General features: G+C 48.5%; 1 protein-coding gene across 1 annotated transcript in view; it reads left to right on the forward strand.

Moving 5' to 3' along the window:
• ITPR1 (inositol 1,4,5-trisphosphate receptor type 1) overlaps positions 1-26,427 on the forward strand; it is a 157,320-nt gene that overhangs the window by 90,654 nt on the left and 40,239 nt on the right. The window contains exons 40-45 of the mRNA XM_077786196.1: positions 5,168-5,203; positions 6,686-6,736; positions 9,960-10,092; positions 10,719-10,909; positions 25,285-25,465; positions 26,048-26,301. Of these exons, the coding sequence (XP_077642322.1) occupies positions 5,168-5,203; positions 6,686-6,736; positions 9,960-10,092; positions 10,719-10,909; positions 25,285-25,465; positions 26,048-26,301 (846 nt within the window). The remainder of the gene's footprint in view (positions 1-5,167; positions 5,204-6,685; positions 6,737-9,959; positions 10,093-10,718; positions 10,910-25,284; positions 25,466-26,047; positions 26,302-26,427) is intronic.

Consider the following 26,427-nt stretch of genomic DNA (forward strand, 5'->3'; position numbering starts at 1 on the left):
ACTGAAATGGGGATGTTCTGCTGTTTCCCTCCAGCCCTCAGGGCTGGGGTATGGACCAGCAACCACCCAACCAAATCCAGCATGGAGTTTCCCTTGTAGTTATTTAGTTATTTTTTAGGGTTGTGTTGGTGTTTTATCTGTTTTTTCAGTAGTGACACTTCTTTATGCAGCTGATATATCTCCAGGCAGCTCCATCCAGTAAAATGCACTTGCAGACCCACTCAGTAGAGTTTAGGTTTGGGGTTTTTTCACCTCTTTGCATTAGTGTTGAGGTTTCAAGTAGGTGAAAAGGGAACTGAAAATACTGGTTCAAAGGAGTTGCCTGAATTAACCTTTTCCCTGTTCTTTGTCTACAATAAACTAAAATTCCAATGGCTGAGGTGCAAAATATGTGCTGTTTTATGCGTTTTAGATTGGAGTTAGGAAATGTATTAACCTCTTCAGAGCTGGAAATCTGCACTTGGGAATTATTTTCCTTGTAGAGAGCTTACTCTGCAGTCATTTCTCTTGTGTATTTTGCACTTAGACAGTGCTTCACTTGTTATGTCTCAAGCAGAGGAAATGCAGGCACTCATAAATTTTTGTGGGCTGCCTTATATTTTTTTTTTCCCCTTGAGAAATCCTGAAATCTTTGGACAGGGCTTTTTTTTTTATTTTATTTTTTTTAACACGGACTGGAATTGGTGAGCTCCTTGGAAAAGGAGACTGGAACATTTCTTGCAGTTACTTGTCACCAAAAAAATAGTAGTTATACCATCTTACTGCTAATTAAAACTGCTGCTCTAAAATGTGCTGGGAAGGTAGTTGTTACTGTATTCAGTAGAAGTCCTGCAAGATCAAGGATTTAAAGAGGAGGAAGTGGTTGCACTCCTGCTGAAGGGCAGAGACTGAGGGCTCCTGGAAAGTCCCAGCCCAAGTTAAAACATGATTTCTCTACTGAAAACTCTGGAAAATGAGGGAAGGCATTCCCCTAGGTGGGTCTTGGTGACCTTGGAGTGCAGGCACTGGCAGCCCTTGTGGCAGATCTGCCACCTCCTCGCCTGGCAGTGCACAAATCTCTGCACGTTCCCTGAGATGAGGGAGGATGTTCAGCCACATGTGACAGGGCAGGGTGGGAGCTGGGGGCTGTCCCTGCCCCCCAAAATCCCTCGTGCCTTCTGGGGCACCTGTGCCAGAAGAAGGTGCTGCTCCACATCTCCTGCTGCTGCCTGATTTCGGCAGCTCCGAGATCTTCCATCCCTGAAAATGCAATGTCTGTGCAGGGGGAGATGGAACGTGGGAAGTTTCTCAAAGCAGTTCAGTGCTCCTGGGTCCCAGCTATTCCCCTCTGCCCTGAAACTTCTCCATAACAAGTCAAATGCTTGTTTGACAAACACCTACAGATCATCTGCAAGGGCTAGAAATTTCCTATCCAAATTTCTCCTCAGCTCCACGAAGTAACAGTGTTGGCTTTACAAAGGGGACTTGGCAAGGAGGCTGCACAGAGTTCTGTGGTATTTTTAAAGAGTTATGAAGGACAGCAGCATAATTTGTGCTCTAGTCTGTTGCCACAAATCAGACAAGGTGATGCTTTTGCTGTGTGCCTTTCAAGGAAGAGCTGATGGTATTTCAAAGGGAAGAGCAGAGAAGTTCAGAGAAGGGAGGAAAAAGTGGGAAGGAACTTGCAGGATTGAATCTGAACAGCCATTCCCACTGGAATTCCAGCTCCTACTGGAGATGGCAATGCAGGAGCTGAGGCAGAGCCTTCAGAATAACATTTATCTGAGATCTTCTCTCCAGTTCCTCACATCTGGATGTACAACGTGGCTATCAAAAGCTTAATGTGCAATTTGGCTGGCTCTGCAGTTGTGTTTTCCCTTTTTATTTCCTCCTCTCTGCCAAACGTCTCCCCCTGCCACCCCAGTAATGAGATGCCATATGCATGGAGTTGGGTCAGTTCCTGAATTCACAGATTTTGGGACCAGAAGGGACCTCTCAGTGATTGAATCCGACCTCCTGCACAGCCCAGGGCATCCTGCTCCTCACCACCATCTGTCCACGGAGCCAAATCCATGGAGTTTGGCTCAGCTTCCTCCGAGTGCTCAGTGCTGAGCTCAGGGACCTCCCAGGACAGGAGAGGGGATGTCTGGAGAGACCTGAAGGAATTGTGTGGAGGTTTGGAAACGTCATCAGTTCAGCAGGCTGAGGTTTGTCACCTCTCAGTCCTTTGGGCTCTGGGGCAGCCTGAAGTGTAGGAGATTGGTGCTTGGAATTGTGCTGGTTTGTCCATTATTTTGTCAAAATTCCCAAGTCAGGTGAGGCTGAAGGGAAAAGGACCAGGTTTTTGCATGTGTGGTCACACAAACGTGAGTTTTCTGATTATTTTCCTCTCATTAATGACAATGTGAGATGTTTTCCAGCCTGTTTTGCTGAAGCCACTCTCTGGAGCAGCCCCTATTTCTGAACTGCAATCTCCACCAGCCTTTTTAAATGCATTTCAGGCCTTTTCACTGCTCAGTGATCTGGATGTTCACTGCACAGTTGGGTAAAAAAAGTGGAGAAAAGCAATTCTGATGGTCAAACTTGAATGAAAATCTTTCTGCTTTTCCTTAAACCTTTTCTACTCTATCACAGCGGTAGTTTGAATTTTCTGTGAAGGAAGGATTCATTGTGATTGTTATTTTGAAAGCAAACGAGACTAAAACTTTAAAGAATTCCTCCAAACTGTAAAGGGAAAGGGTGGAAAGCTCATCTGTGTCTCAGAAATGGAGATGCAGCGAATTCAGCCTGGAGCTGTCACGTGCCCTGGTGGTTTTTGGGGGCCATACATCCACTCCTGAGTCAGACAGGCTGTTCTGGGAAGCACACGTGGCCGTGCTGGGGAAGTGGATGCTGGAAGCGCTCCGGTCACCAGGGTCAGGGATTGTGCATCTCCACTCATGGCTCGTGAGGAGTGCTTTATTGGCCAGCCTTGGGGGAGGGCAAACTTCAAAGGAAGAGAGAGGGTTTTGCTCAGCAAGTTGAAAGGACCTTTCCCTTTTCTTGTAAAAAGCACAGATGTTGGACTCTGACCCGGCCACCCACTGGGTTCCAGTTTAAAAGCTGTCCTCTGTGTCCTGCTAATCACCTGGCTGTGTTTGGTATTCCACAACCTGCCTCTGCCCCCCAAACCATCCCTTTCTTGTAGCTAGAGAGCTGAAATATATGGGGACACAAGAAATCTTGGGAAGTTACTGCTTTGGGCTGCTCTCCCACCCTGTTCAATCCTTGTAAAGCATAAGGTGATATTTTGCTGTTGCAGCACACGCACACAGGAGTGTGCAAAGTGTAACACAGCAACAAGAGCTCAATAATTCTTTGCTATTTGACCCCATTCTGACTCGAAGAATAACAATTTCAGGATTTGGAGTTTATATTCTTACTGGAAGAGGGCTGAGGGCTGTGCTGCTGTGGGTGATCCACGTGGGCATTGCCCAGGGCAGTGGTTTTGCTCCCAGGTCAGTGTGTGGGGCTGGCTCTGATGTGCTGTCTGTGCCACAGAGGGAGGGCACAGGAATTTGTGAGCTGGAATTTGTAATTTTAGCTTGGGAAGGAGCAAACTATCAATTTTATGTGATTCTTCATCTGTGCTGTTGTTCAGCCCCAAAATGTGAATGTATGTTTGGTTGCAATGGGGTCAAGGTATCAGCCCAGGAATCCCAGAATGGTTTGGGTTGGGAGGGAACTTAAAGCTCATCCAGTGCCACCCCTGCCATGGGCAGGGACACCTCCCACTGTCCCAGGCTGCTCAGAGCTCCATCCAGCCTGCCCTTGGACATTTTAAGGGATGGAAAATCCACAGTTTCTCTGGGAAACCTGTACCAGTGCCCAGAAGGAAACTTCTGTTTGGAATCCTGAGTCCAGCAGTCCACTTGACCTGTCAGCTTCAGTCTCCCCTCCCCAGGAGGAAGGGACCTCATTTCCCCTGCAGGGGAACAGGGCTGGTTTCCTTGCTGCTGTTGGCTCCTGGGGAAGGCAGGGATGTTTCCCGTGCCCCAGGCAGGCTCTGCAGCCAGGACAATGTGCCCAGGCTCCCCATGAGCTGTGGGGCTCCAGCCAGGGAGCAGGGCAGGGCAGGACGGTGTGTTCCTCTGCAGGAACGAGCTGCTTCCTCTGGGCTAAACCCTCCCTGCTTCCACTTGGCCACACAAGGGGGTTGCATGCTTGAGACCTGTCCAGGAGCGGTGACAATGCAAGGAAGCCACCACCAAAGGCCATGGGAGCTGGCCAGGAGCAAATCCCTTGGGAGGAGAATGGAGAAGGGGCTTTTTCTTGGCCAAGGAGCCCCTGCAGGGGAAGTGCTCACTCCCAGAGCTCCTTCCTGGGAAGTGGAGTCTCATTATCCCTCCTGCCCAATCTGTGGCCTCCCTCTGGGTGCTGGGTGCTCCCCAGACTGTGCTCTGTTGGTCTGTCTGTCCCTGTGGCAGACGTGGCCAGGACTGGGGTCACAGGATTATTGTGAGAGTTTATTTCCTGGAGTCTGCTCCTGAGAAGTTACAGCAATTTCCCCACAATTAAGTCAGCAGTTGAGTTTGAATGTTCAGTTCTCTGTTGTGTGTCTGTGCTTGACTAGATAAAAGTTACTTGTCTTCATCTGTTTCAGTTGAAGATCAGCATTTTAAATTCGAAAAGCTGTCACCATTCAGGCCCTTATTTCATTGCTCCTGTTTGGTGCTGTGTCGTGTATCCTTTATCTTGAGAAATGTATGTTTATAGATGAGAATCCGCAGAATACATTTTTTTAAGCTAAAATTATAAGGCTGCTGCCTTTGTGATATGCAGCCCTGGCTTCCTCCTCCCCACCACTGGGGTGGATGTGCAGCATTCCAGTGACAGATCCTGGGGGTGTGGTGCCCAAAAGTGCTCTGGGCACCTGCAACTACATTTTTTTTTTTGCTTGTGCCTCTGAGTTCATGCAAAGCAGTTTGGGGTGTTCAAAGGATACCTGCGAAATTTGCCAAATGTGGCTCTTTTAGGAGCAGGGTGGGAGAGTGTAAACAGTAATTACAGCTATAATTCATTTGTGATGATTCAGCTGAAGTCAAGTGCTTTGCCAGCTCCCTTCCCCTCACTGTTGACCACTGGGTTGCTGTTGGGATGAAGGATTCTGGAGGAATGACTAATTTTTCTGCATTTTACTTTCAACTAGCTGCCGCAAGCTCCAGAAACGGAGAGCCCTGTAGAGGTGTGTCAGCCACCTATATTTGTACAGCACACAAATATTGGTGTTTCAGTAGTCCTAGTGGAGTGTCTTGTTGGTAAAAGCCCCTGTGGAATGTGTGTTCCTGTGTGGTGTTAGACAGTGGAAATGAGTAGATTTGTTGAAGTGCCTTAATCCAATACACCATCAGCATGGTAGTCTGAAAATATCAAAAAAACTAAGATAAGCCTAATTCTGTTCCTTTCAGCTATTTCCTTTATTCTTTAAGGGTGGCACTGGGAAAAGTCTCCTCTCAAATTTTCCTACATTGGCAAAATGAGATTTTATTTTGGCTCCTAATGAAGAATTTGGTTTTCCCTTTGCCTCACATACTTAAAAACTTCAATACTTTAAGGAAAGGGAGGTGTCAGAAGTTCTTAGTGGAAGCTTCATGACTCCAGAGCAATTGGTGTCCCATTTAAAATGTCCCAGTGGACAAGCTCAGGGTCACTGCACATTGTCAAGGCCACTGGTTCTAAGGGAATTGGATATGTAGAAACATGTCCTTTATGTGCATGAAGCAGATTATTTGCCAAAAAGAAGGCAGGAAAATTTATCAAATCTTAAATTCCTTTGAAATTCATGGAACATCCAGACATGGCATTGGTAGATTGTACAACTGGGTGCCAAATCAGTGCAAATCTAAATTAAACAACACAGAAGTCTAAATCTGAGAGAGTGTTGATTCTCTGAGCTGTGAAGTTTTTATAAATGTAAGATCATGTAGAAAAAGAAGTGTTTGTGATGGCTTAGGCCTTTGTATTTGTAATTTTTGTGGAATAGTGTTTACATGTAACCTGAAACTCTGAGTGGTCATCAAATGGATTTGAGATGTGTGGGAGATGGCTCCTGGTTTCTCATGGGTCCCTGTAGAGAGCTGTTATTCTGCACCTTTCCAGAAGCTTTAAAGCAGCAAAACCCCAGTGTGCTTCAGTGGGAATTGCATTCCTGGAAAGGAGCATCCAAAGTGAGAGAGATTTGATTTGGAGACGTGCCCGTGCCAAGGGGCAGCTCAGTGCCTCCCCGCTGCCATCGTGGCCATTGGAAGGGAGCCCCCAGGCTGGGCCAGAAGCTCTCCCCAGTCTCAAATGAGTTTCAGTGACCACGGTGGGATGTGTTGGGGTCCCAGAGTGTGTGTCCAGTGGGCTGGGGGTGTTGCTGTGTGTCTGTGCATGGGCATGCGTGGGCTGAGCCCCCAGGGCTGTGGGGGAGCTGTGACACGGGGCACACGCCGCATTTCCTGCACCACTGCTGGCACACCTGCATGCCAGGGCGTGTGTGAGGGTGGCAGAGCAGAGGGGCCAGGGCTGGCAGAGGGCAGTGGCCTGTTCTGATGGCTTGTCAGTCCATCTCCCTCATCTCCCCCCTCGCGTCCAGCTGTGGCTCCCCAGTACTCCCCGGGAGTGCCGAGGTGTTGGTCTCTCTTGAGTGTTGTTCTGCTTTAAAATGAACTTTCTGCACGCACAGCAGGAGCTTGATCAAACTCTACCACAGAGGCAGCTGGAGGATCATAGAAGGGTATGTACAGCAGTCGAGCACGTTCAGAGCTCATCTCTCCCTTTTCCTTGTGAGCACTGAAGCCTAAGTCATGTAAGAAATGTGTGTGGTTAAATGCTGGCTGGAAAATCCAAAAAATGAGCCATACTGACAGAGTGAGATGCTGGAGCCCCTTCTCTGGGCTTACATGGAAGGGACGAGTGCTTGGCTGCTCCGAATTGAACTCGGGTGCTGGTCTGGTCCATTCCCACTGTCAAAACCTTCCCCGTGGGTGCTGATCACTCATCATTCATCAGTGCTGCTGGACTTGGCTCCTCTGGCCACACCACCTCTTTCTAGCCAGCCAAGCTGCAAAATCACCATTGTGGTCCTTTTCTCCATTTCTTCTGCTCTTGTAGCTGGGAACACAACAGCAGCAACTTATAACTGCTTCACTCTAAAATATTAAAGATGCTCTGTTTAAAAGCTTCTGACAGGTTTCTGATGTCCCTTAGAGTTGTGTGTTGCATCTGCATTGCTGATGCATGTACAGTGATGTTTCTGTGTGGTTTACTCTTACTTTACCTGGTGTGAATGCAGATGAAACTGGACGCTGTTGGGTTTTTTCCTAGGTACCATATTTGGGTTTTCTTGTTACTGCCAAAACATCTGATATTTGTTTGCACACTGCCCTCGTCAAAGTGGTGCACAGCACTAACAGGATGGTTAAAGAACTGTTCTGGAGCCAAGCATTGCAGCTGAATCAATTAGAACATTTCTTAAATACCACTTATTTTTTATCCCTTCTGCTTTGATCACATACTCATATTTTGTTAGCTGGTACCATGGGTTTGGATAAATTTGTAGGAACCAAAGCTTTTCTTCCCAGTTCGAGTTTGAAATGCTGGTGACTGGATCAGCACACTGACTAGAAACAACTGCTTGATACTTGTTCCTGCTGTATTTTCTGGTGGTTTGTCTTGTTTTGGATACACAACACCTACAGACACCAGAGGTGCCTGTCCTAGTCAGGCTTCCACTTACTCCAACTATTTTGACCATGGAATAGAAGTCACCTCCTGCTCCAAAAGGAGAATCTAGGGGCAGCTCCAAGAGCTTTAGTTGCCTTCATGAATTGAGGCAAGGTGGAGTTTGCTGAGCAGCTGTTCTCGAGGCTGGATATGTGTTATCATTGTAGTAAGCAGTAAAAATCCCTGGTTTAAATGCCATTTGGCAGGATGGCTGCCAGTTAGTTCAACAGAGGAGGAAAAAGATGATGTGAGAGCTCCCTTGTAGCCATTTGTGTCCTAGGGCCTATCTGGGTGTCAAGTTGCCTTTCCAATCAGTGCACATGTACAAGGCAGATGCAGTTCAGGGGGGTTTTTTGTTTGGCTTGGCCTTGTTCTGTCACGTAGCCTCCCTCACCTGCCAGGCTGGGAGCAGGGAGCACTGCCTGGTGTACTAAACCCTCTCATGTCGCTGTCAGCTGCAGGAGCTCCTCCAGGACAGGGGTTGCTGCAGCTCCTGAGCTGTCTCTTGCCTCTCCCACATGTTCACTCTTTGGCCCAAGCAGTGATGGGAAGCATATGCCCCTTGGAGAAGTGCTCATCTCCTCTTGCTGTTGCTTCCACAGGAGTTTTCCTTTTTTCTGTTGTTTGGGAGCTTTTGGAAGCAGCTGGTTGGAACACTGGCTTTGTGTTTATTTTGCATCCTGTTCCCTGACTCTTGCTCGCTCCCATGTGATCCCATCAAATGCAGCTCCCGTGCTGCAGCTTTCACACTGAGAATCCACAGGAGTCATTTCTGAGCTGCTGGATTATGGGGACAGGGTGGCAGTGGGAGCCCTGACTTGAGCCCCAGCCTTGTGGAGAGGGCAGAGATCCCTCACCAGCTCAGGCATGTGTGGAAGTGATTTCTGAAATTTGGTAAAGAACTTGGTTATCAGATAGCTTTTTGTCTTTTTTTTTTTTTTTTTTTGGGGGGTATAAGGATCTCTTAGAGTGACTTTTTTGAGTGCCAGCTGTGTATAAAATCAGTGGGACTGCAGCAGGGCTGGAGTTCTGTACAAGCTAATTAATGCACGTTTATGTTGTTCCATTTACTTGTGTTTTAAAGGCCTCCTGTGAAAGTTTAGAAAAGTAAGACTCCACTTTTATGACAGCTAATGTATTAAATGACACCTTGAATCTATAGTCAGACAAGCAATTTAATTTTAAATACAACTGAAAATCAATAAATCAAGCACATGTTTTGTCAATGGAATTAAAAATAAGATGCTTTAGTTCATTGGACATATTTTTAATATGAAATTGATTTTGGCTAGATCTATTTTTTTTTTTTTCCTGAATCCCCAGAAAAGCCCTTTCCTCCCCTCTGCAGCGCTGTCCCGGGATGGTGCTGCTGTAACCACGCTGCCATAGCAGGGCAGGACAATAATCCCCAGGTCTCCTTTGTGCACAAAGACCTTACCAAAATCCCTTAATCCCCATGTGCTGGCAGCACTGCCACTTTGTCCAGCTCCCCAAATCCCAGGAATTCCTGCGGAGGCTGGAGTGACAGCAGTGGGATGACGTTCCACCTGCAGCGCTGGATCTCCGCTGGGGCCGTGCCGGAGCTCTGGCTGCCCCGGGGTTTGGGGTCTGGGGTGATGTGAGGACCTGCCCTGGGCAGTGCTGGCTGTTGGGGTGGGAGGGCTGGCGTGGCTCGGGCAGCTGCCAGCAGGAACAAAGAGCCGGGATCCAGCGGGATCGCTCGGGTTTCCGCTCGCAGCCGATGGGTCACGTCAGCTGCTGGTGAGGGTCCAGCAGAGCACAGCCCCGCAGGGTTGGTGGGATGGCAGAACAGGAGAGGTGTGAGGAGATTAAATTGTTCCTAAAACCATTTCTGGTGTTCCTCTAATCCACCTCTTGGTTTTGTGTTGGCGCTGCACAGATGCAACTCCTTTCTATTTAAGACCGAGACAATTGAACTTAATTAAAACGAACCTCTCAGAAAATTAAATCTGTCTAGAAAGCTGTACACAAAACCTGAGCTGCAGCTGTCTCTGCGCTGCATGGGGGAACCCATAACCTTATAGAGCCCCGTGAGAGCCCTGCAGTGTCCCAGCACATCAGGAGCTGCTCAGTGCATCTCTCCAGCTCTCCAGGGTTTCATTCCCCCTCCCTCAGAAGGGTACTGGGAGCAGCATCCCTGCTGCCGATGAACGTGGGTGGTTGGCTTGTTCGTGGAGCAGCCGTGGTGATTTCCTTCTGCTCTTGGCGTGCAGGGCGAGGCCCTGAGGCAGGTTTTGGTGAACCGCTACTACGGCAACGTGCGCGCGGCCGGCCGGCGCGAGAGCCTCACCGCCTTCGGCAACGGGCCCCTGGCCGCCGGCAGCCCCGGCAAGGCCGGCCCGGGAGGTAGGACACGCTCTGCTCGCCCGTCCCCTGCCCTGGGGAGTGCACTCCTACCCTGAGGAGTGCACTCCTGACCGCTCGGCACCCCACGGCTCAAATCGGGATGTTGGCCCTCACGGTTTTGTCTGTGAGCTCCCAAAAAAAGTCAAACTGTCCACGTGGGTGGCTGCAGTTGAGAGCAAAGCAAGCAGACAGAGCTCTTTGTACTTTTCAGTGACTGCCTTGGGTTGGCTGGACGTTTGTGACGTTGCTTTGAGTACATGTCCTTAGAAACCCTGATCAATTTAATGTTTGCAATAATATCTAGGAAATGTGCCCATTAGGATGTCAGACTACTAACCATGTCTGAAAGGAAACCATTTCATGGTATCGCAGAGACTGTTGGGTAGGATGGGCAAAAATTCCATTTGAAATCATTTATACAATGAAGTTTATTTCATTTGAGGCCATTGTTAAAAAAGTCACTGATGGAATCCCAGAATGGGTTGGGTTGAAAGGGAGTTTAGAACTCATCCTGTTCCACGAGCAGGGACCCTTTCCATTATCTCAGGTTGCTCCAAGCCCTGTCCACCTGGCCTTGCCATCCCCACGGGTCAGTGCCAACCTGTTTCTCCTGATCACCTTTCCAGGAGGAAGCTCCGGGTCGAGCTCAATGAGCCGAGGGGAGATGAGCCTGGCAGATGTCCAGTGCCACCTGGATAAAGAAGGTGCTTCCAACCTGGTCATAGATCTCATCATGAATGCCACCAGTGACAGAGTCTTCCACGAGAGCATCCTGCTGGCCATTGCCCTGCTGGAAGGTGGGAACACCACGATACAGGTAAGGAAATGGAAAACTCCATCTTGTGACCGAACTGTGTCGGGAAGGGAAATGTTTTTATGAAATCCAGGAAATTTGAGAGGGTTAAGGAGGCGGGAGGGGAAATGATCTGAATGAGCTTTGACCTGTAATTAAGGGAAATATTAATGTCTGCCATGCAAAAGTCAATTTATTGAATGTTTGTATGGGCACTGGGTACATGAGGTGTTTTCCTAGGGCAATAGAGAGGAATGTGTAATAAAATAGCTTTGTAGGTAAGTTATTGACTGCTCTTACAAATAACTTAAGCAACTGTAACGTGCTCAGGGACTTGTACAGTGAGCTGTTAAATTTCAGACTGGAATTTGAAATAAGTGTATGGTAAACTCCAGACCACCACCATTTCCAACAATCTCCCTGTTCTTTCTTTCTGTTTTTTCAATAAGGATTAGATTCCCCTAAAAGAAAATTGTCCCTGGTGTGGATTAAAGAACACACACCAGCAAGCCCTTACGTTCTTCCACAGGGAAAGTAAAACCTTATTACAGCAAAATGTGCTTACAAAGATGATTGAATCTGTGGTATCTTATTTGTTGAGCTCTGCACGTGTTGTGTTTGCAGTCTGTCTCTGGGGCTGAGTCCTGACCAGTTGTACCTGATTGTTGTGGTTGAAACACACATTACAGCAGCACCTCCTGTGTCCATGCAAACTTGCCTTGAGAGGACAGGGAATGTCTGGGCTTTTTCACTCTGTCTCTGTAATCAGTACCCTCATTAATCCCCTGTGTATAAGCTCTGGAATGAAACTTCTTTGCAAAAGATAAAGTGGGAATTGAGTATTGAAAATCCTGTGTCACCTTAAACTGCAATGACAGGATTAACATTCCTGGGGGACAGTGACTCCTTTAAATTTCCTGCTCTTCTCTAATGTAAAGGAAGCTGAGCTTTCATCCTTACAGCTTTCAGAGAGCCTCAGGTAACCTCACACTGTCATGCTGGAAGGGAAAGCAAACTGCACCAGTCTGATGTGGAGAGGTCCTTTGCTTGTGCTGGACCTCAGTGCTAAAGGATTGAGCAGAGTCACTTCCCACAGTGCCCAAATCCATGCTGGAAGCAGATTCCTCAGCTCACCTCCTGAAAACCAACAGGAAAATCTGCAGTCCACCTCCAGAGACACTTTTTTGCCCAAAGGGAGGAAGTTCAGTTTGCATTTGCTGCCTGTAGCCGGGAGCTGGGCTGTGGAGCAGCCCTGCGGTCAGCACTGATGGATGGCTCCCAGGGCAGGGCTGCTTCCACCCCACGCCGAGCACTGCTGCCAGGTCCTGCTGCACTCCAGCCTCCACAGACGTGCTTCCACGACCCAGAGTGCTGTTTTCCATCCTTTCCCACTCAGGAATAAGTGCTTGGCAGGTGTCTGCAGGACGGGCAGCCAGCAGTCCCTGGGTGCGTGCTCCGGCGGGATGGGCTGGGAGGGGGCTCTGCTGGAGTGTGGGCTGCTTTTAAGTACAGAATGTTTTAGGAACCAAATGACTTGTGATGCCTACAGCTAATGCTGTGAGCTCTGAGGGCTCGGACACACCCAGCAGCTCTTACTCAAGCATGCAAAGCACAAAGGGGATGTTGTTGAAAATATCCCGTGGAGCCGTTGGGATGTGGATATTCTGTGCTGCAGCACTCCATGGACTTGGTAGCAAAAGGCAAAAAAGGAGTGCATAGACATGTTCTGTGGCTTTCCTCCACGTTGGTTAAACTCCTGGTGGTAGGAAAAGGGTTTTCTGGTGCCTTGCAGTGGCTCCAGCACAGGGGGGCCCAAGGGATGCTGGCAGTGGCAGGCAGGAACAGCACGTCCTCAGCACTCTGAGCTCTCAGCAGGACTTGAGAGAGCCAAGTCAGGACAACTCCAATGGGGAGAACACCAACCACAAAGCTTAACTTCTGGGAGAACAGCTGGCTCCACACTGGGAATCAAAGCAAAGGTGGAGGTTTGCTCTTTAGTAAAATCGTTAATTCGGGGCTGCATCTCCCAGGGTAATTGCTGAGTGATGTGATGGCCAGGTTAATCTGGTATCCTGAGACAGTGAACTCATGTCATCAAGCTTTGCTGTCTCCATGTAGGAAGCATGGCTCTCAGTGCAGAGGGCCCTGGGTGCAGCCCAGCTGTTCAGGAGAGCTGTGTGGGTAATTGCTAATCTGCAAAGCTGAGTGGTTTTGTACAGCAGCCTTTGGCTGTGACACAGGGAAGATTTACTGATTGCAGCAAAGTGATGGTCTCCCCTTAGCAGGAATTCATTTTTACTAAACACGCTGCAAAATTTGGCTGCTTATGGAAACAAGATGCACTTGAGAAAATTAACCTGATACTTCCCTTGTGTTTTATCCCAGTCTTTCTCTGCTGTTCTTTGATAAGATTTGCAGAGTGGGTGGGTAGGACTTGGCAACCTCTGCAACCTGCAGAGTGGATTTTCTGCAGTTCTTCTGCGGTTTCCAGTAAGTGCCAGTGGAAGAGTCATCCCCAGTCTCTGGACTAATATCTGTGTTCTTTTTGCATCAGATGCATTTGTCGTTGGGAAAGTTCACCTAGCCAAACCAGCCAGCTTTGTATTTGAGGTCTAACAGAGTTTATCTTCATTTCACAATTATTTTTGGTTATTATTAGCAGATGTTGATTGATAGTGCTCTAAACAAGTTTGTTCTATACTCAGTTTGAATAATTTCTACTGAACTCCAATTGCTTCTATTTACAGGCCTTTGAGAATAGGAAAGTGGTGGGATAGGGACAGGTTATGTAAAAAAGACTCCTTGGCAGCAAAGCCAGAAATGTGTCACCCCTGCATGGCATTTTCTTAACTCCAGGTTTTCACACGGGAAATTGATTCCGCCTGAAGTGCAGGAGAAGGTTTGTACCAACACACAGGAACTTGCAGATGATGATTGTAATATGGTTAATAATGGGAGTTCCCAGGTAACTCCCATGAGCTTCAGTGGGAGAGCAGATCCCCATGATGCTGGGAAGGGATAACTGCAATAGGTGTTGCTGTTTCATTAGGTGCAGGCAGGGCCAGTATTAAGGGTAGGCAAAGTAGGTGGTTGCCAACTCCAGCAGAAAAGCAAATCTCGAAATGTTCCTCATTGTAATTGGTAGGAGGGATTTTTATTATATTGTTAAGAAAATGAATGTGGGGGAGAAGCAGGACAAGAGAAAAGGCTTCTGGTTCACCTCAGGAAGGAGGCTGAGCTGGTGGTGTGTGGCACCCTGAATCCCACGCTGCTCCGTGTTTTGCTGCAGGGGTGAATGTGAATGTGGCAAATTAGCTCTTCTGGGAAGGTCTCTGCCTGCTTCCAGCTCTCTGGGTGGAAACTTTCTGGGCTTTAGCTTTTGGAATTAACTTAGAAACCCTGTCAGGTTCTCTGGGAGCAGGATGGTGGTGACCTTGTGGTGGCTGTCACTCCAGCTCAGCAGGAGCCCTGGGTTTCAGTGGGAAGCCTGCCCTCGTTTGCACAGAGACAGAAGCAGAGGTGGAACCACGAGGTCAGCACCAGACAACAAATTAACTTGACAAATGCTGCAACTCACTGAGCTGCAAATGACATCAACCCCTTTATTAATTTATATAACCCTGAGCATCCCCCTGGGGAGCGCTGGCTCAGCAGATCTGAGCAGCCCTGGGGCTGCCCCACGCTCTGCTGCAGAGGGTGAGGGCTGATCCTGCCCTGCTGCCACTGCCTGCCTGCTGTCCTGCTGCTGCCTTGGGCTCCCTTCTGCAGAGCCAGGGATGCTCTGCTGGGCACTCAGGGTGTCTCCTTGGGCTCCCTTCTGCAGAGCCAGGGATGCTCTGCTGGGCACTCAGAGTGTCTCCTTGGGCTCCTTTCTCCAGAGCAAGGGATGCTCTGCTGGGCACTCAGGGTGTCTCCTTGGGCTCCTTTCTCCAGAGCAAGGGATGCTCTGCTGGGCACTCAGAGTGTCTCCTTGGGCTCCTTTCTCCAGAGCAAGGGATGCTCTGCTGGGCACTCAGGGTGTCTCCTTGGGCTCCTTTCTCCAGAGCAAGGGATGCTCTGCTGGGCACTCAGAGTGTCTCCTTGGGCTCCTTTCTCCAGAGCAAGGGATGCTCTGCTGGGCACTCAGAGTGTCTCCTTGGGCAGGAATGACTGCTCGGTCCCTTGCCACAGGCGTGGCAGCAGGGCCAGGCTTTCCTCTGCTCCAGCAAGTGAGTGACAGCGCAGGAAATCGCCGAGGACTCGTCCTGCCACTCTCGTGTCTCCTCTGCTAAATAAAAATTCCGTGTGCCGTTACTCTGCCTCACCTCCACCGAGTTTCGGGCTCCCTCGGTCGGTGGAAGTTAATGGCAAGTAAAGTCCCTTACATAACACCTCTCCATGGAGACTCTGCTCCTTTAATTAGGGATCTTCTCAAAAGTCAGCTTGCGTGACAAATTACCCACACGCACACGTTGGTGCTTTCAGCAGGGGGAGGTGAAATGAGGTTGATGGCATTGGTTGTTTGAGGCTGTTTTTAAGTGCTGCCCCAAGGTGACACGATGCACCTCTGCTGGTGCCTCAGTTCCCCTTTGCCCCCTGCTGTCCCCTGGGTGGGGTGGTGGGAGCTGGCACACAAGGAAAAGGTGAATTTTTTCAGGAAGTGGGATTTGCTCCTGGCTGGAAGGCATCTGAGCAGAGTTGCTGCTCTTTGCATAGGATGATGGTGGGATGTGCTGCACAGCCCTCTGTCCGCAAGCAGCTGAGGAGGGGATGAGGAGCAGGGACCACCCTGGCTCCAGACAGCACCGATGAGCTGGTGGTGATGAACTGGAGAGCTGTGCCTCCAGCACAGCACAGCAAGAGTGAATCTGTGCTGTATGGAGTGGTGGCTTGGGGCTCACCGTGTGTGCAAGGCTCTTTTGGGATGTGACAGTGCAAAAGGCTCGTGTCTTCAAGCTGTTTGAACTTGCAGAGCTCCTTGGTTGAGGATCCCTGTGCCCTCCCTTGAGTGCCCCCTTGGGCTGGGGGCTGTGGCTGTGCCATCCCTGGAACAGGTGCCATGGGTACAGAAATCTCAGCAGCCAGCTCCTCATCAGTGAGGCTTGCTAGGAAATTCTGGCCTGGACTCGCACAACTCTCCCATCCTACCCTAGTCTTGCTCCATACTTGGGCTCAGTTGATGTTTCTCAACATTTCTGCTCATGCCACCAGTGAGGAAGCTCCAGCAGGGGGAATTGTGGTCTCCTTTTCTGTGCCTCCGACTGTCCAGAGGTGATTGATAATTGTTACGTAATTTCAGAATTGATGCACAAAAGGAATTGAATCCAGAGCTGTCCAGTTTTGTGTTTCTGGCACTTGGGGGACCCAGGGACCCAGAGCTGGAGGGTACCAGCCACTGGTGCTGCTCAGCACAGCCCTTGTGATTGACAGAGCAGAGACTTCAAGAGAAATTTGTCCTTGAGCTCATTGTGACACTGCCTGTGAAATACTGTGACCAAAATGTCCTATTTGGTTGCAGGAACACTTTATTTCTTTTTTTATGTGGCTGCAACTGCCCTGCCAAATGTGGGGGAACTCTGCAAAACATTACAGGAATACTGGTGGGGTAAAATGTTGGCTTAGTGACACAATAGTGCTTTAATTTGTGGTTTGGACTCTTAAAATTAGTTTTATTTCTTGCAAGATTTGCAGCAGTCTTGGATATCAGTGAGCACAGACAATTGTATGCAATGGCAAAGGCTGCAGAGGCAAGAATGTGTTTGGGTCACTAAACTTTTGCAAATAGCACTTGAAAACTTTTGATCATTGATAAAGCAAGTCTTAAATTTTCTGTGATACAGGATGTTTTATCTTTTTTAACACTGTTTTAATGATACCTGTTTAGGAAACCAGTGTACAACCAGCAAACCCTTGGCACGTGTTAAACAATCACCCGCCTGTGTCTTTCACTGTTTTAATGCGTTTTTCCTCAAGGTAAAAATACACCTTTTTAAATTATGATTATGTCATGAACATGATATTAAAAAAAAGTTGATAAGGACCTGCATCATCAACTGTGGGCAGAAATCTTGTCCTTTTCTGAAAGAGCCCTCTCCAAAAGGAAACCTTGTGCAAATCCTGACCTTGACAGTGGAGTTGCCTTCCAGAGAAGGCACAGGGCCTGCAGAAGCCATGAGGAACCTCTGTGCTGATGCTCTGCTGCTCCAGAGCACGTGAGGAGACAGGGCTGCCAAGCCTGTGGGAGCACACCCATCTCCTCCTCGTTTATTTTAATGTGTTTAGCACGGTGAAGTCTCAGTGTCCCACAGCTGCTGGATACCACCACGTTCAAAACAACCTGCTATAATGCAGTGTGAGGAATCCTTCCTGCAGGGGAGATTCCGTTTCCATTCAGGGCACTGGGATGCACAGGTGAGACTGAGGGTGGATGAGGTGAGATGGTACCGATAGCACCTCGTCTTTGCACCTGAGCTGCAGCTCCTGCTGCTTCCCCAGGTGTGTTTGGGCCATCAGTATTCCTGGAGCAGAACATCCTCCACTCTTTTTTGCCAAAGTTTCCTGCTGGATTCTGAGTTGCCCCATCTGTGCGGTTGAGCAGTGCAGGTGGAAAAAAAGGAGAAGAGGCTCTACCTCAGGGTTCAGCTGTGCCTTGGTGGCCTCGTGGTGTTCATGGTTGGGTACCACCTCCTGTGTGGCACTCCTCTCAGAATTCCACTGGGATCTTGGTCCAGCAAGGAGCGAGCAGGGAGGTAATTCTCCCAATTCCTCTCCATGGGATCCAGGTCCAACATAAACTTTCAAGATGATCCCTAGCAGGATTAAAGTCCTCCCGGAGCAGGCAGAGGCAAAGCTATTCAGCAAAACAAGGTCATGCTGCCTTTTTTTTTGGTAAGCACAGGAATCAACAAAGCGCTGTTATATAACTTCTATTTATATCCCACTTGCTCACTAGCTGCAGGCACACAAGAGTAGCTGAGAAGGGAATTTAATGAGCTCTCAGGGCTTGCTCACCTTCCAGAGCGGGTAGGAGCCAGCTTGTTTTTGAAGTGCGTCAGCAAATGAAACTGGTGGTGGGTGGGTGGTTTGGGTAGGTGGACTGACTTGTTGCTATGGTTTTCTTTAATTCCTCTGTCTCTCAAGGAGATCTTACACTTTTTTTCTTTTGGGGAGTCTGCAGACTTCCTTGTTTCTCACACCTACGCAGCACTTGCCGGTTCGGTGGGGAACAGGATCCACACTCCTGCCATGGGATATGGGATCCATGATTCTGCCATAGGATATGGGTTCCATGATTCTGCTCTGGGGAATGGGATCCATGCCCCTGCCATGGGATATGGGCTCTATGCTTCTGCTCTGAGGAAAGGGATCCATGCTCCTGCCATGGGATATGGGATCCACGATCCTGCCGTGGAATATGGGATCACTCTCCTGCCATAGGATAGAGGATCCACGCTCCTGCCATGGGATATGGGATCCATGCTCCTGCCGTGGCTGAGCTGAGTGACCCAGCCCTGTGTGTTCCCACAGGGAACCAGATCAGCTCCGTGCTGACAGCAGGGCAATCCTGGAGTCTCCCAAGCTCCCAAGGCCATCTGTGAGCCCAGACCCACAGTGATGCCTGTGCCTATTGTTCCCCCACTGTGCCTCCACCAGTGTCACCTCATCCTTCCAAGGGCTCCTACTGGCTCTGGAGGGTGTCAGGGAACTGTCTGTGTGTGAGGTTTGTTCTTGCTTTCCTCTGTGAAATGACTTTAAGTTGCAACAAGATTTTGGGTGCTGCAGGAGGAGAACGTGCAGGCTCATCCTGGTGTAGTTGTGCTGCTGGTCTCATTTAAAGCTGGTTGGGACAGGCCAGCATTTCCACAGGTCAGGCTCTGAACACTCATCACCCCCAAAAAACATTCTCCCATCAGTGGGCAGAACCCCCAGCAAAGAGCAGAGCTGTGCAGGGTGGAGAGTGGATGCCCATGGCAGGGAGAGTTTGTCTTATTTGTGGAAAATAGAGCTGGGAAGTCCTCCTTCTGCTTTCAGGACAAAGTTTATTTTACAGTTTGCAAAAAAAAAAAACAGGCAATTGAGGTGTTCTGGCAGATTTTCCTTATGGGTTTATTTAAAACTGTGAAGTATCTTCAGTGTGAAATATTTCAGCTGCCATTTCCTTAAGCTATGCAAGACTAATGATACCCATCACTCATGCCCAAAGTGATGGATCTCAGCGAGCCAGGACATACGAGAGATTGAGAGAGAGAGAGATTAGTGATATTTAAAATAAATAAATGAGGAGGGACGGAAAGCAGAGTTAGGTTGGAATCTCTGCAGTGGAAGCCCTCGCAATATGTTTAGGCAGAATGTAGAGGGTTGGCACTTATGCTTAATTCAGTGCTTGTGTTAGTGCAGTTCTCCTTAAAATGTGGCTTGTTTGAAGTAGTCCAGCTCCACGAAGTCGTCTGGGGGTGGCAAGCTTCCTGCAGAGATGAAGTAGCACACAAGTTTTGCATTAGTTCCTGCTGGCAGCCTGGCTGGATAACCCGAGCGAGCCGAGGTCCCTGCAATGATTTCTCTCTAGTGTTGGAATAAAATGTCCTGAGTTGAAGCCAGATCACTGAGCTTTCTCCTCCTTCTGGAGGGACTTTCCTCTCTGCAATCTCCCTGGCTCGCCAAGTTCACGGGGTATTTTCTGTTCACTGGCATTAGGGAAACGGGGAAGGAGATGATGGTTAGAGCAGCTTGCTTTAATTGCCGAGGTGTTTGCTGGGGCTTTGCTTTCCCTGGTTTCTCGGTAATCAAAAGCTTGTTTTGCTGGGGAACTCTCTGGGATGAGTTGGGATGGTCTGGCAGGGCTGGGTGGCTGATGAAACTTCCAAGGGAGGGTGCGGCCCCGGGAACGCTCCGTGGGCTGACGGCAACCTCGGGGTGGCTCCTGCAGCCAGGGCTGCCTCGGGCCAGGCCACCCCTCGTTTTCGTGAGCAGAGCCTGCTTAAACCCTGCTTAAACTTCGCTTCAACTGCTGGGTTTTGCTGCTGCTTCCCACAGGATCAGTCAGACAGCCCAGCCTGGAAGGAGTCTGGGCTGGAAAGTCAAGCTGAACAATCCAACTGTTGTTCCTTGTCGTGACTTGGAGGCAGAGCCAGGTGAGGGTAGGGAAAGGTGTTCCCAGCAAAGGGGGCAGCACACACAGCCCAAACTGGCAAGGCTTTCAGAGTAAGAGCTATAGAAATCAGCTGCTTTCAGCTGCTGCCTGTTTGGGGTTTTTTCCTCATTTAACAATCCTACACTGGGCACAAGCTCACTCATCATTGAATTCACTGTGGATTAGTTACATTTAGAGTGGATTAGTTACCTGGGTCTGTCCTCTGTACACCTTACACAAAGGTACCTGACTGCTGTGCTGTATGGTTTCACTCTCCACAGGACAGATGTCAGTTCTGTTGGCTAAAATCCAATTTGTTGCTGACTGCTGGTATGAGAGACACGTTAAGGAGCGTTTGTCCCTGCCCTATGGTTATCCTGCCTCCATAATCCTGCCCCCCTGAACTGCTGGGAAGTTAGCTGAGCTTCTCTTCCACTCATCATTAGAAATTGTTTATATTATATATGTCAAAGGTCTTAGAATTAAATGCTAATGCCAGGAAATGTGCCCATTCTTTGGTGATTTATTTTTTTTAATGTGGTTCTACAATCCAGCTTGTTAATGATTTGCAATATTTAAGAACATGCCAAAAAATACCCACCACGGAAAATGATATTAATGCTGAATAAAAAGTCAGCAAGCAGAAATGGTATTTTCAGTTTAGCACGAAACGTTAGGTAAACATTTCATAGAGTATGTAAATAGTCAGAAGGGAAGAGGAGACCAAGTTCCTGGGAATAACTACAGAAGAGACACAGACTTAAAAAAACATTAGTGACTGGAAGTTAGTGGCATAAAAAAGAGCTTAACCACATGTTTCTAGCAGTTGTTAACCACTGGAACAGACCATAGACAGACATAGTTCATCATCTCTGACACTTGCTCAAGAAAGACAGGATTCTTTTCTCCAAAAAACACATGAAACACAGGCAGAGTTGGTGAGGGAGCTCGAGGGGCTGCTGCTGCTCCAGGGTGTGGGCAGGCCTGTAGCAGGCCAAGGTCCTGCAATTGGAACTTGACCTTTGGTTTCTTTTCCAGAGAAATCCATCTCTGGATTTGCAGCTCTTCTTCTGCCACCTGTGGTGTGGGCCAGGAGATGAAGTCAGAGGTGATGATGGGGTTTGCTTACTGACCTCCTTGGGCCCAGATGGGGTGCACTGGAGGGGCAGAGGTGTAAGGGGGATGTCCTGCTGTGCATGAGGCTTCTGGCTGGAATCCTTGAGGAACAGAGCTGGGTGATGGAGAGGAAAGGAAGTTATTCCACCAGGTAGCTGGTGTCATCAGTTGCTCTGCTCTGTTCTGCTTTACTGTGGATGTCAGGAGGAGCAGTGGTGTGGCTGCTTTGCCGATTGATGCCTGTGCTGGGTGCTCCTTCCATCCCCTTGGAGCAGTGAATGTGTGCAGGAGGTGGCTGTTCCCTCCTGAGGAATGATGGAGAGCTCTGTGATGTCCTTGCTCCCAGTATCTGTCCTGTCAGCCACTCCTGCTGCTCACTGGGGTGGGGCTGTGCTTCCTTCTGAGGCTGTGTCATTAATTACCAGCCCATTCATTATCTCAGCACTGTCCTGGTTCCTGTGCTCTGGAGAGCTGCTGGGCTCCCCTGAGCTGGGGCACTGGTAAAGCTCTTTGCTGAGCCTGAGTTCATGGGGCAAACCCCGGGCTGCTGCAGCCCTGCCATGGCTCCTGTGCAGGGGTGATGACTTGACAGACATCAGCAATGCAAGGTTGGCATAAAATGCAGTTTCACAATGTGTGAATGCTTATTGTAAATCAGATGAATTCAGTGGGAAGAATTGATGATGTCTGACCCCAGTTCAGAAGGCTGAATGATTTCTTTATTATAACTATACTATAATACATTCATATACTATCTAAAGGAGATACTAAAACTACAAACCTACTTCTTCTGTCATATCTAACTCCTCACAACTTGTGACCCTCTCTGAGTCCAGCCCCAGGTGGGTTGGATTGGCCACCAACTCAAACAATCCCCACCAGAATCCAACCAAGCCATTGCCTCAGTGAAACAATTCTCCAAACACATTCCACATGGGAAAACAAGGAGCAGGAATAGAAATGGTTTTCTCTTTCTTTCCTTTGTGCTCTTCTGTGAAAAAATCCTGAGAGAGAGAAGAATGTGCCTGCCACAAATGCCAGAATGCTTTGGGTTGGAAGTGACCTTAAATGTCATCTACTTCCAATTCTCGGACATGGCAGGGACGCCTTCCACTAGCCCAGAGTGCTCCAGCATGGCCTTGGACACTCCCAGGGATCCAGGGCAGCCACAGTTTCTCTGGGCACCTGTGCCAGGGCCTCCCCTCCCTCACAGGGAAGAATTTCTTCCCCAAATCCCATCTCACCCTGCCCTCTGGCAGTGGGAAGCCATTCCCCTTGTCCTGTCTCTCCATGCCCTTGTCACAAATCCCTCTCTGGCCTTGTGTGGCAGGCACGTTCTTCTCTCTCTCAGGATTTTTTTATAGAGGAGTACAGAGAGAAGAAAGAGAAAACCATTTCTATTTCTGCTCTTTGTTTTTCCTATGTGGAATGTGTTTAGAAAATTGTTCACTTGGGGTGATTGCTTGATTAGATTCTAGTGAGGATTGTTTGAGCTTGATAGCTAATCAAATCTGTGTCTGGACTCTGGAGAGGGTCGCAAGTTGTGAGTTAGTTAAATATAGTAGTTAAAAAAAGTAGGTTTGTAGTTTTAGTATCTCCTTTAAATAGTATATTAATGTATTATAGTAATAATAAAGAAATCATTCAGCCTTCTGAGCTGGAGTCAGTCCCTGCCTGCAGCAGGATTTTAGGAGCAGATCCTCAGGGACGGCTGGTGTCAGATGCTGCAGTGTCAGGGCTATGTTTAAAGCTCTGTTCCTCAAAATCTCAGGAGTGTGGAGGTTGGCTGTTCCTCCACACTTGCTCTTTCAGCAGCCTGTGGTTCCGTGGTGTCTGTACACAAGCCAGGACCCCAGCAGACGGTGCTCTAAAATGGCCACTCGATTTCCGTTTTAAAAAGGGAGTTTTCTCCACTTTCTGCTTTGAGGCTATATCTGTAAATAAGATTTTAGGATTTCTGTCATAATTATCACCACCCGTTACCTGCTCAAGCGCAACTTGCGAGATCACACCTCTTAAAATACAGTATCTTTGGGAGCTGGCATGTGGTTGATTCATATGTGTGAAGGTGTTAGGCATCCTGACCTAAACTGAAACAATCATTTGGTGACACCCCTTCAGAGTATGCACAGCATGCACAAGAAGCTTTACTGGAAATGCTCCTTTCATTTGGGTTTTTTTTCTCTGAAGTGCAGTGGAAACTCAGTTAAGAAGCTTGAAAAGACGACAAAAATCAAGTCTGTCAGCAAGACGTAATTACTCTCATAAAAGGTATTTCTTTGGTGTGGTTCATTAGAAAAAGGCTTTTCCTTCAGCACAGCTTCATCACAGGGAAATTCCTCCTGTCTGGGCTCTGCAGATGTGACAGCTGGGTCATGGCCATCGCTGCCTGACAACCAAATTTTTCGGAAAGTGTTTGGCCTGTGGTTTCTGCTGGTCTGTCTGTAAATTATCGTTGTTGTTGTTACTATTTGTAGTCTCTGTAGAGTGAAATTTCCAAGATATCCTTAGATACAAACTCTTCCTCTCCCTGTCCCTGTAGCCACCAAGTCACAGAGTTAGTTCAGGCTTGGCTGCCTCAACCACCCAGTTATTGAGGGGTTGTTGGTCAGCCTCACCCCCTTCACAGGGAAGAATTTCTTACGTATATCTAACCTAAGTCAGCCCTCGTTCAGTTTAAAGTCATGGGAAAACATTGTGAGAAAACATTATGAGAAAACAATCAAATTGTTGCTAGAAAGTCTTGGATTTTTATTTTATTTTATTTTTACTGTACCAATGCTAATAAATGAGCTGGGCACCCAGATCACCCTGGGCACCCCACGGGCCCAGCAGTGTTTGGGCAGAGGGCATGTCCTGCAGTCCCTGACACCTCTGCTTTGCTGCGCTCTGGGTGGGTGTCAGGAGGGGGTACTGGTGTGGCTGGATTTGGGATGTCTGTCCCAAAGGCTGTTTCCTTTCCCTCCTCTCTGCTAATCAGCAGAAATAAACACAATCTTCAGAGTTTACCTGAGGTGCTAAGGGCAGGTGTTGCAGTGGTGGGAGGGATAGCTCGTGAATATTGACCACGTTCTTTAAATAGCCACGCTCCTGCTCTGGCTGTAATCAAAGGCAGGGCTCTGGGAGTGTTCAAAGTCACTCTGTGTGTTCTCCGTGCAGCTGCTGGGGAGTGATCAAAGGCAGCAGCAGCCACGGCCCCGTGTGCTCCGCAGCGGAGCGGGCAGGATATATTGCTGTTCCCATTTTAATTTGTTTTCTCAATAAATCAGGCTTCATTCCTATTCATCATGTAAAGCTGTTGGATGGCGAGCCGCTGCAGAATGCTAACTAATTTCATAATGCTCTGCATAAGGTGACCCACTTACAAGTTCATCCTTCAGTCGTGTTTAAGCTCTGGTCCTGATTTATGTAGCAGCATATTGGTTTCATCAGGAGTTGTCTGATCGCTCACTGTGTTGGCTCCTTCTTGACCTGTGCATGATTTGTATTCTCCTCGATTTTAGGGAGAACTTTCTGTCTCTGTGCACATATGTGCAGAAGAAGAGTAATAAACCTTCTTAAAAGTAGTCAGTTGCTTTGAGTTCTTCTGTCACTTAAAGATATATTGGAGTGGGAACTAAAAGGAGTTTTAAGGAGGCTGCTGCAGGCAGGGCAGGGGAAGCTCAGCACGAGATGTCCCTCATGGGATCACCCTGTTTGTACATTTTGGGACTGTGATTACCATTGGCTTTGCATGTTGTGAGTCACAGTCCCTTGGATTTGAGTGTGGGAAGGCAGGGGACAGTTCTTCTTCTTTATTTTGCCCATACTGTTTTGTTTCTGCACCGATAATCAAATTATAGGGAATTCCCTTCTTCTTACCTTAATTCCTGTACTTACCTTATCTCCCTTGTTGAGAGTGAGGTGTGCTGCCCAATTTTATCAGCCTGGTATGATTTATTGCCCTCACTTCTCTTTAAATCTGCATTTGAAGTTGTTAATGAGGGATCTAACCAAGCTGAGACACTGGGGCTGCTTCACAATAAACTTTGAGTTTCTATTGCTGTGAGTTTCAGACTACTGACAACTAATGAAGCTCCCAGTCCTGCAGGATACCACACAGTGCAGAAAGGTGGAATTGTCTGGATTCAGACCTGTGTGTGGAGCTACAGATGCTGTTCCTTTTCTCTTGTAGCATTCCTTCTTCTGCCGACTGACGGAAGATAAGAAATCTGAGAAGTTCTTTAAGGTTTTTTATGACCGCATGAAAGTGGCACAGCAAGAAATCAAGGCAACTGTCACAGTCAACACCAGTGACTTAGGAAACAAAAAGAAAGATGAAGACTCGGACAGAGATGTCCCCAACAGGAAAAGAGGTAATCCCCAGTCACTCCCCTTCTGGAGTGGCAGGGAGTTTGTGTTTTAAACTCATTTCAGTTGATGCAATAATGCTCTGATCTCTGATCCCACAGAGCAAAGTTCAGAGATCAGTGGTGCCCTGGCTCAGGATTTTGAGAGCTTCTTCCCCTCTTCATCCATTTGTGAGGTTGTGCTGTTGAAACTTGGAAAAGTCTTTTTGAGCTGAGACTCTGCTGCCTTGTCTCATGACAAGCTGCCCAAATCTGATCCATAAAAACAACCCCGAGCAGTGGGTTGTGGTCAGTGCCTTCTCTGACAAAAAGTGAAGAAATCCTAATTTTGTTCTGAAGCAGGTCCTTTTAGCATAACTCCTGCTAGTGCTAGATGTGTGTGCCCTAACCAGTTAATCCCAAATGTGTAACCCTGCTGTGGCTGGGGTACGAAGTGCAGGGCGTGGCACGAGCCCCTCGCCTACACCATAAACGTACTCACCAAAGAGCTGCTGCTCAGCAGCTGGGCCTGCGGGTGAAGCTTCCAGACAGATTTCCTGGCCCTCCTTCTGCAGCTCCCTGAGGAAGATGTGTGCTGGTGTGTTGCAGTGAGGGAGCCCATGAGCCAGATCACCGAGGAGGTGCGGGACCAGCTGCTGGAGGCGTCCGCGGCCACGCGCAAGGCGTACAACGCCTACCGGAGAGAGGCCGACCCCGAGGAGCACTTCTCAGCAGGGGAGGGAGCCCAGGCTGCAGCAGACAAGAGCAAAGATGAGCTGGAGATGAGTGCTGTCATCTCCATCATGCAGCCCATCCTGCGCTTCCTGCAGCTGCTCTGTGAAAACCACAACCGGGACTTGCAGGTACCGCCTGGTTCCGGGCAGCTGTGCTCAGAGTGCCCCGTGCACTCACTGCTGCCATACCATTATCCCTAATCCCAGGCCTTTTTTAAATGGATTATGTGACCAATTATTCTCTTTGGTCTTGAC

The sequence above is a fragment of the Lonchura striata genome, chromosome 12 (genome assembly GCF_046129695.1).
Source record: "Lonchura striata isolate bLonStr1 chromosome 12, bLonStr1.mat, whole genome shotgun sequence".
Classification (NCBI taxonomy): Eukaryota; Metazoa; Chordata; class Aves; order Passeriformes; family Estrildidae; genus Lonchura; species Lonchura striata.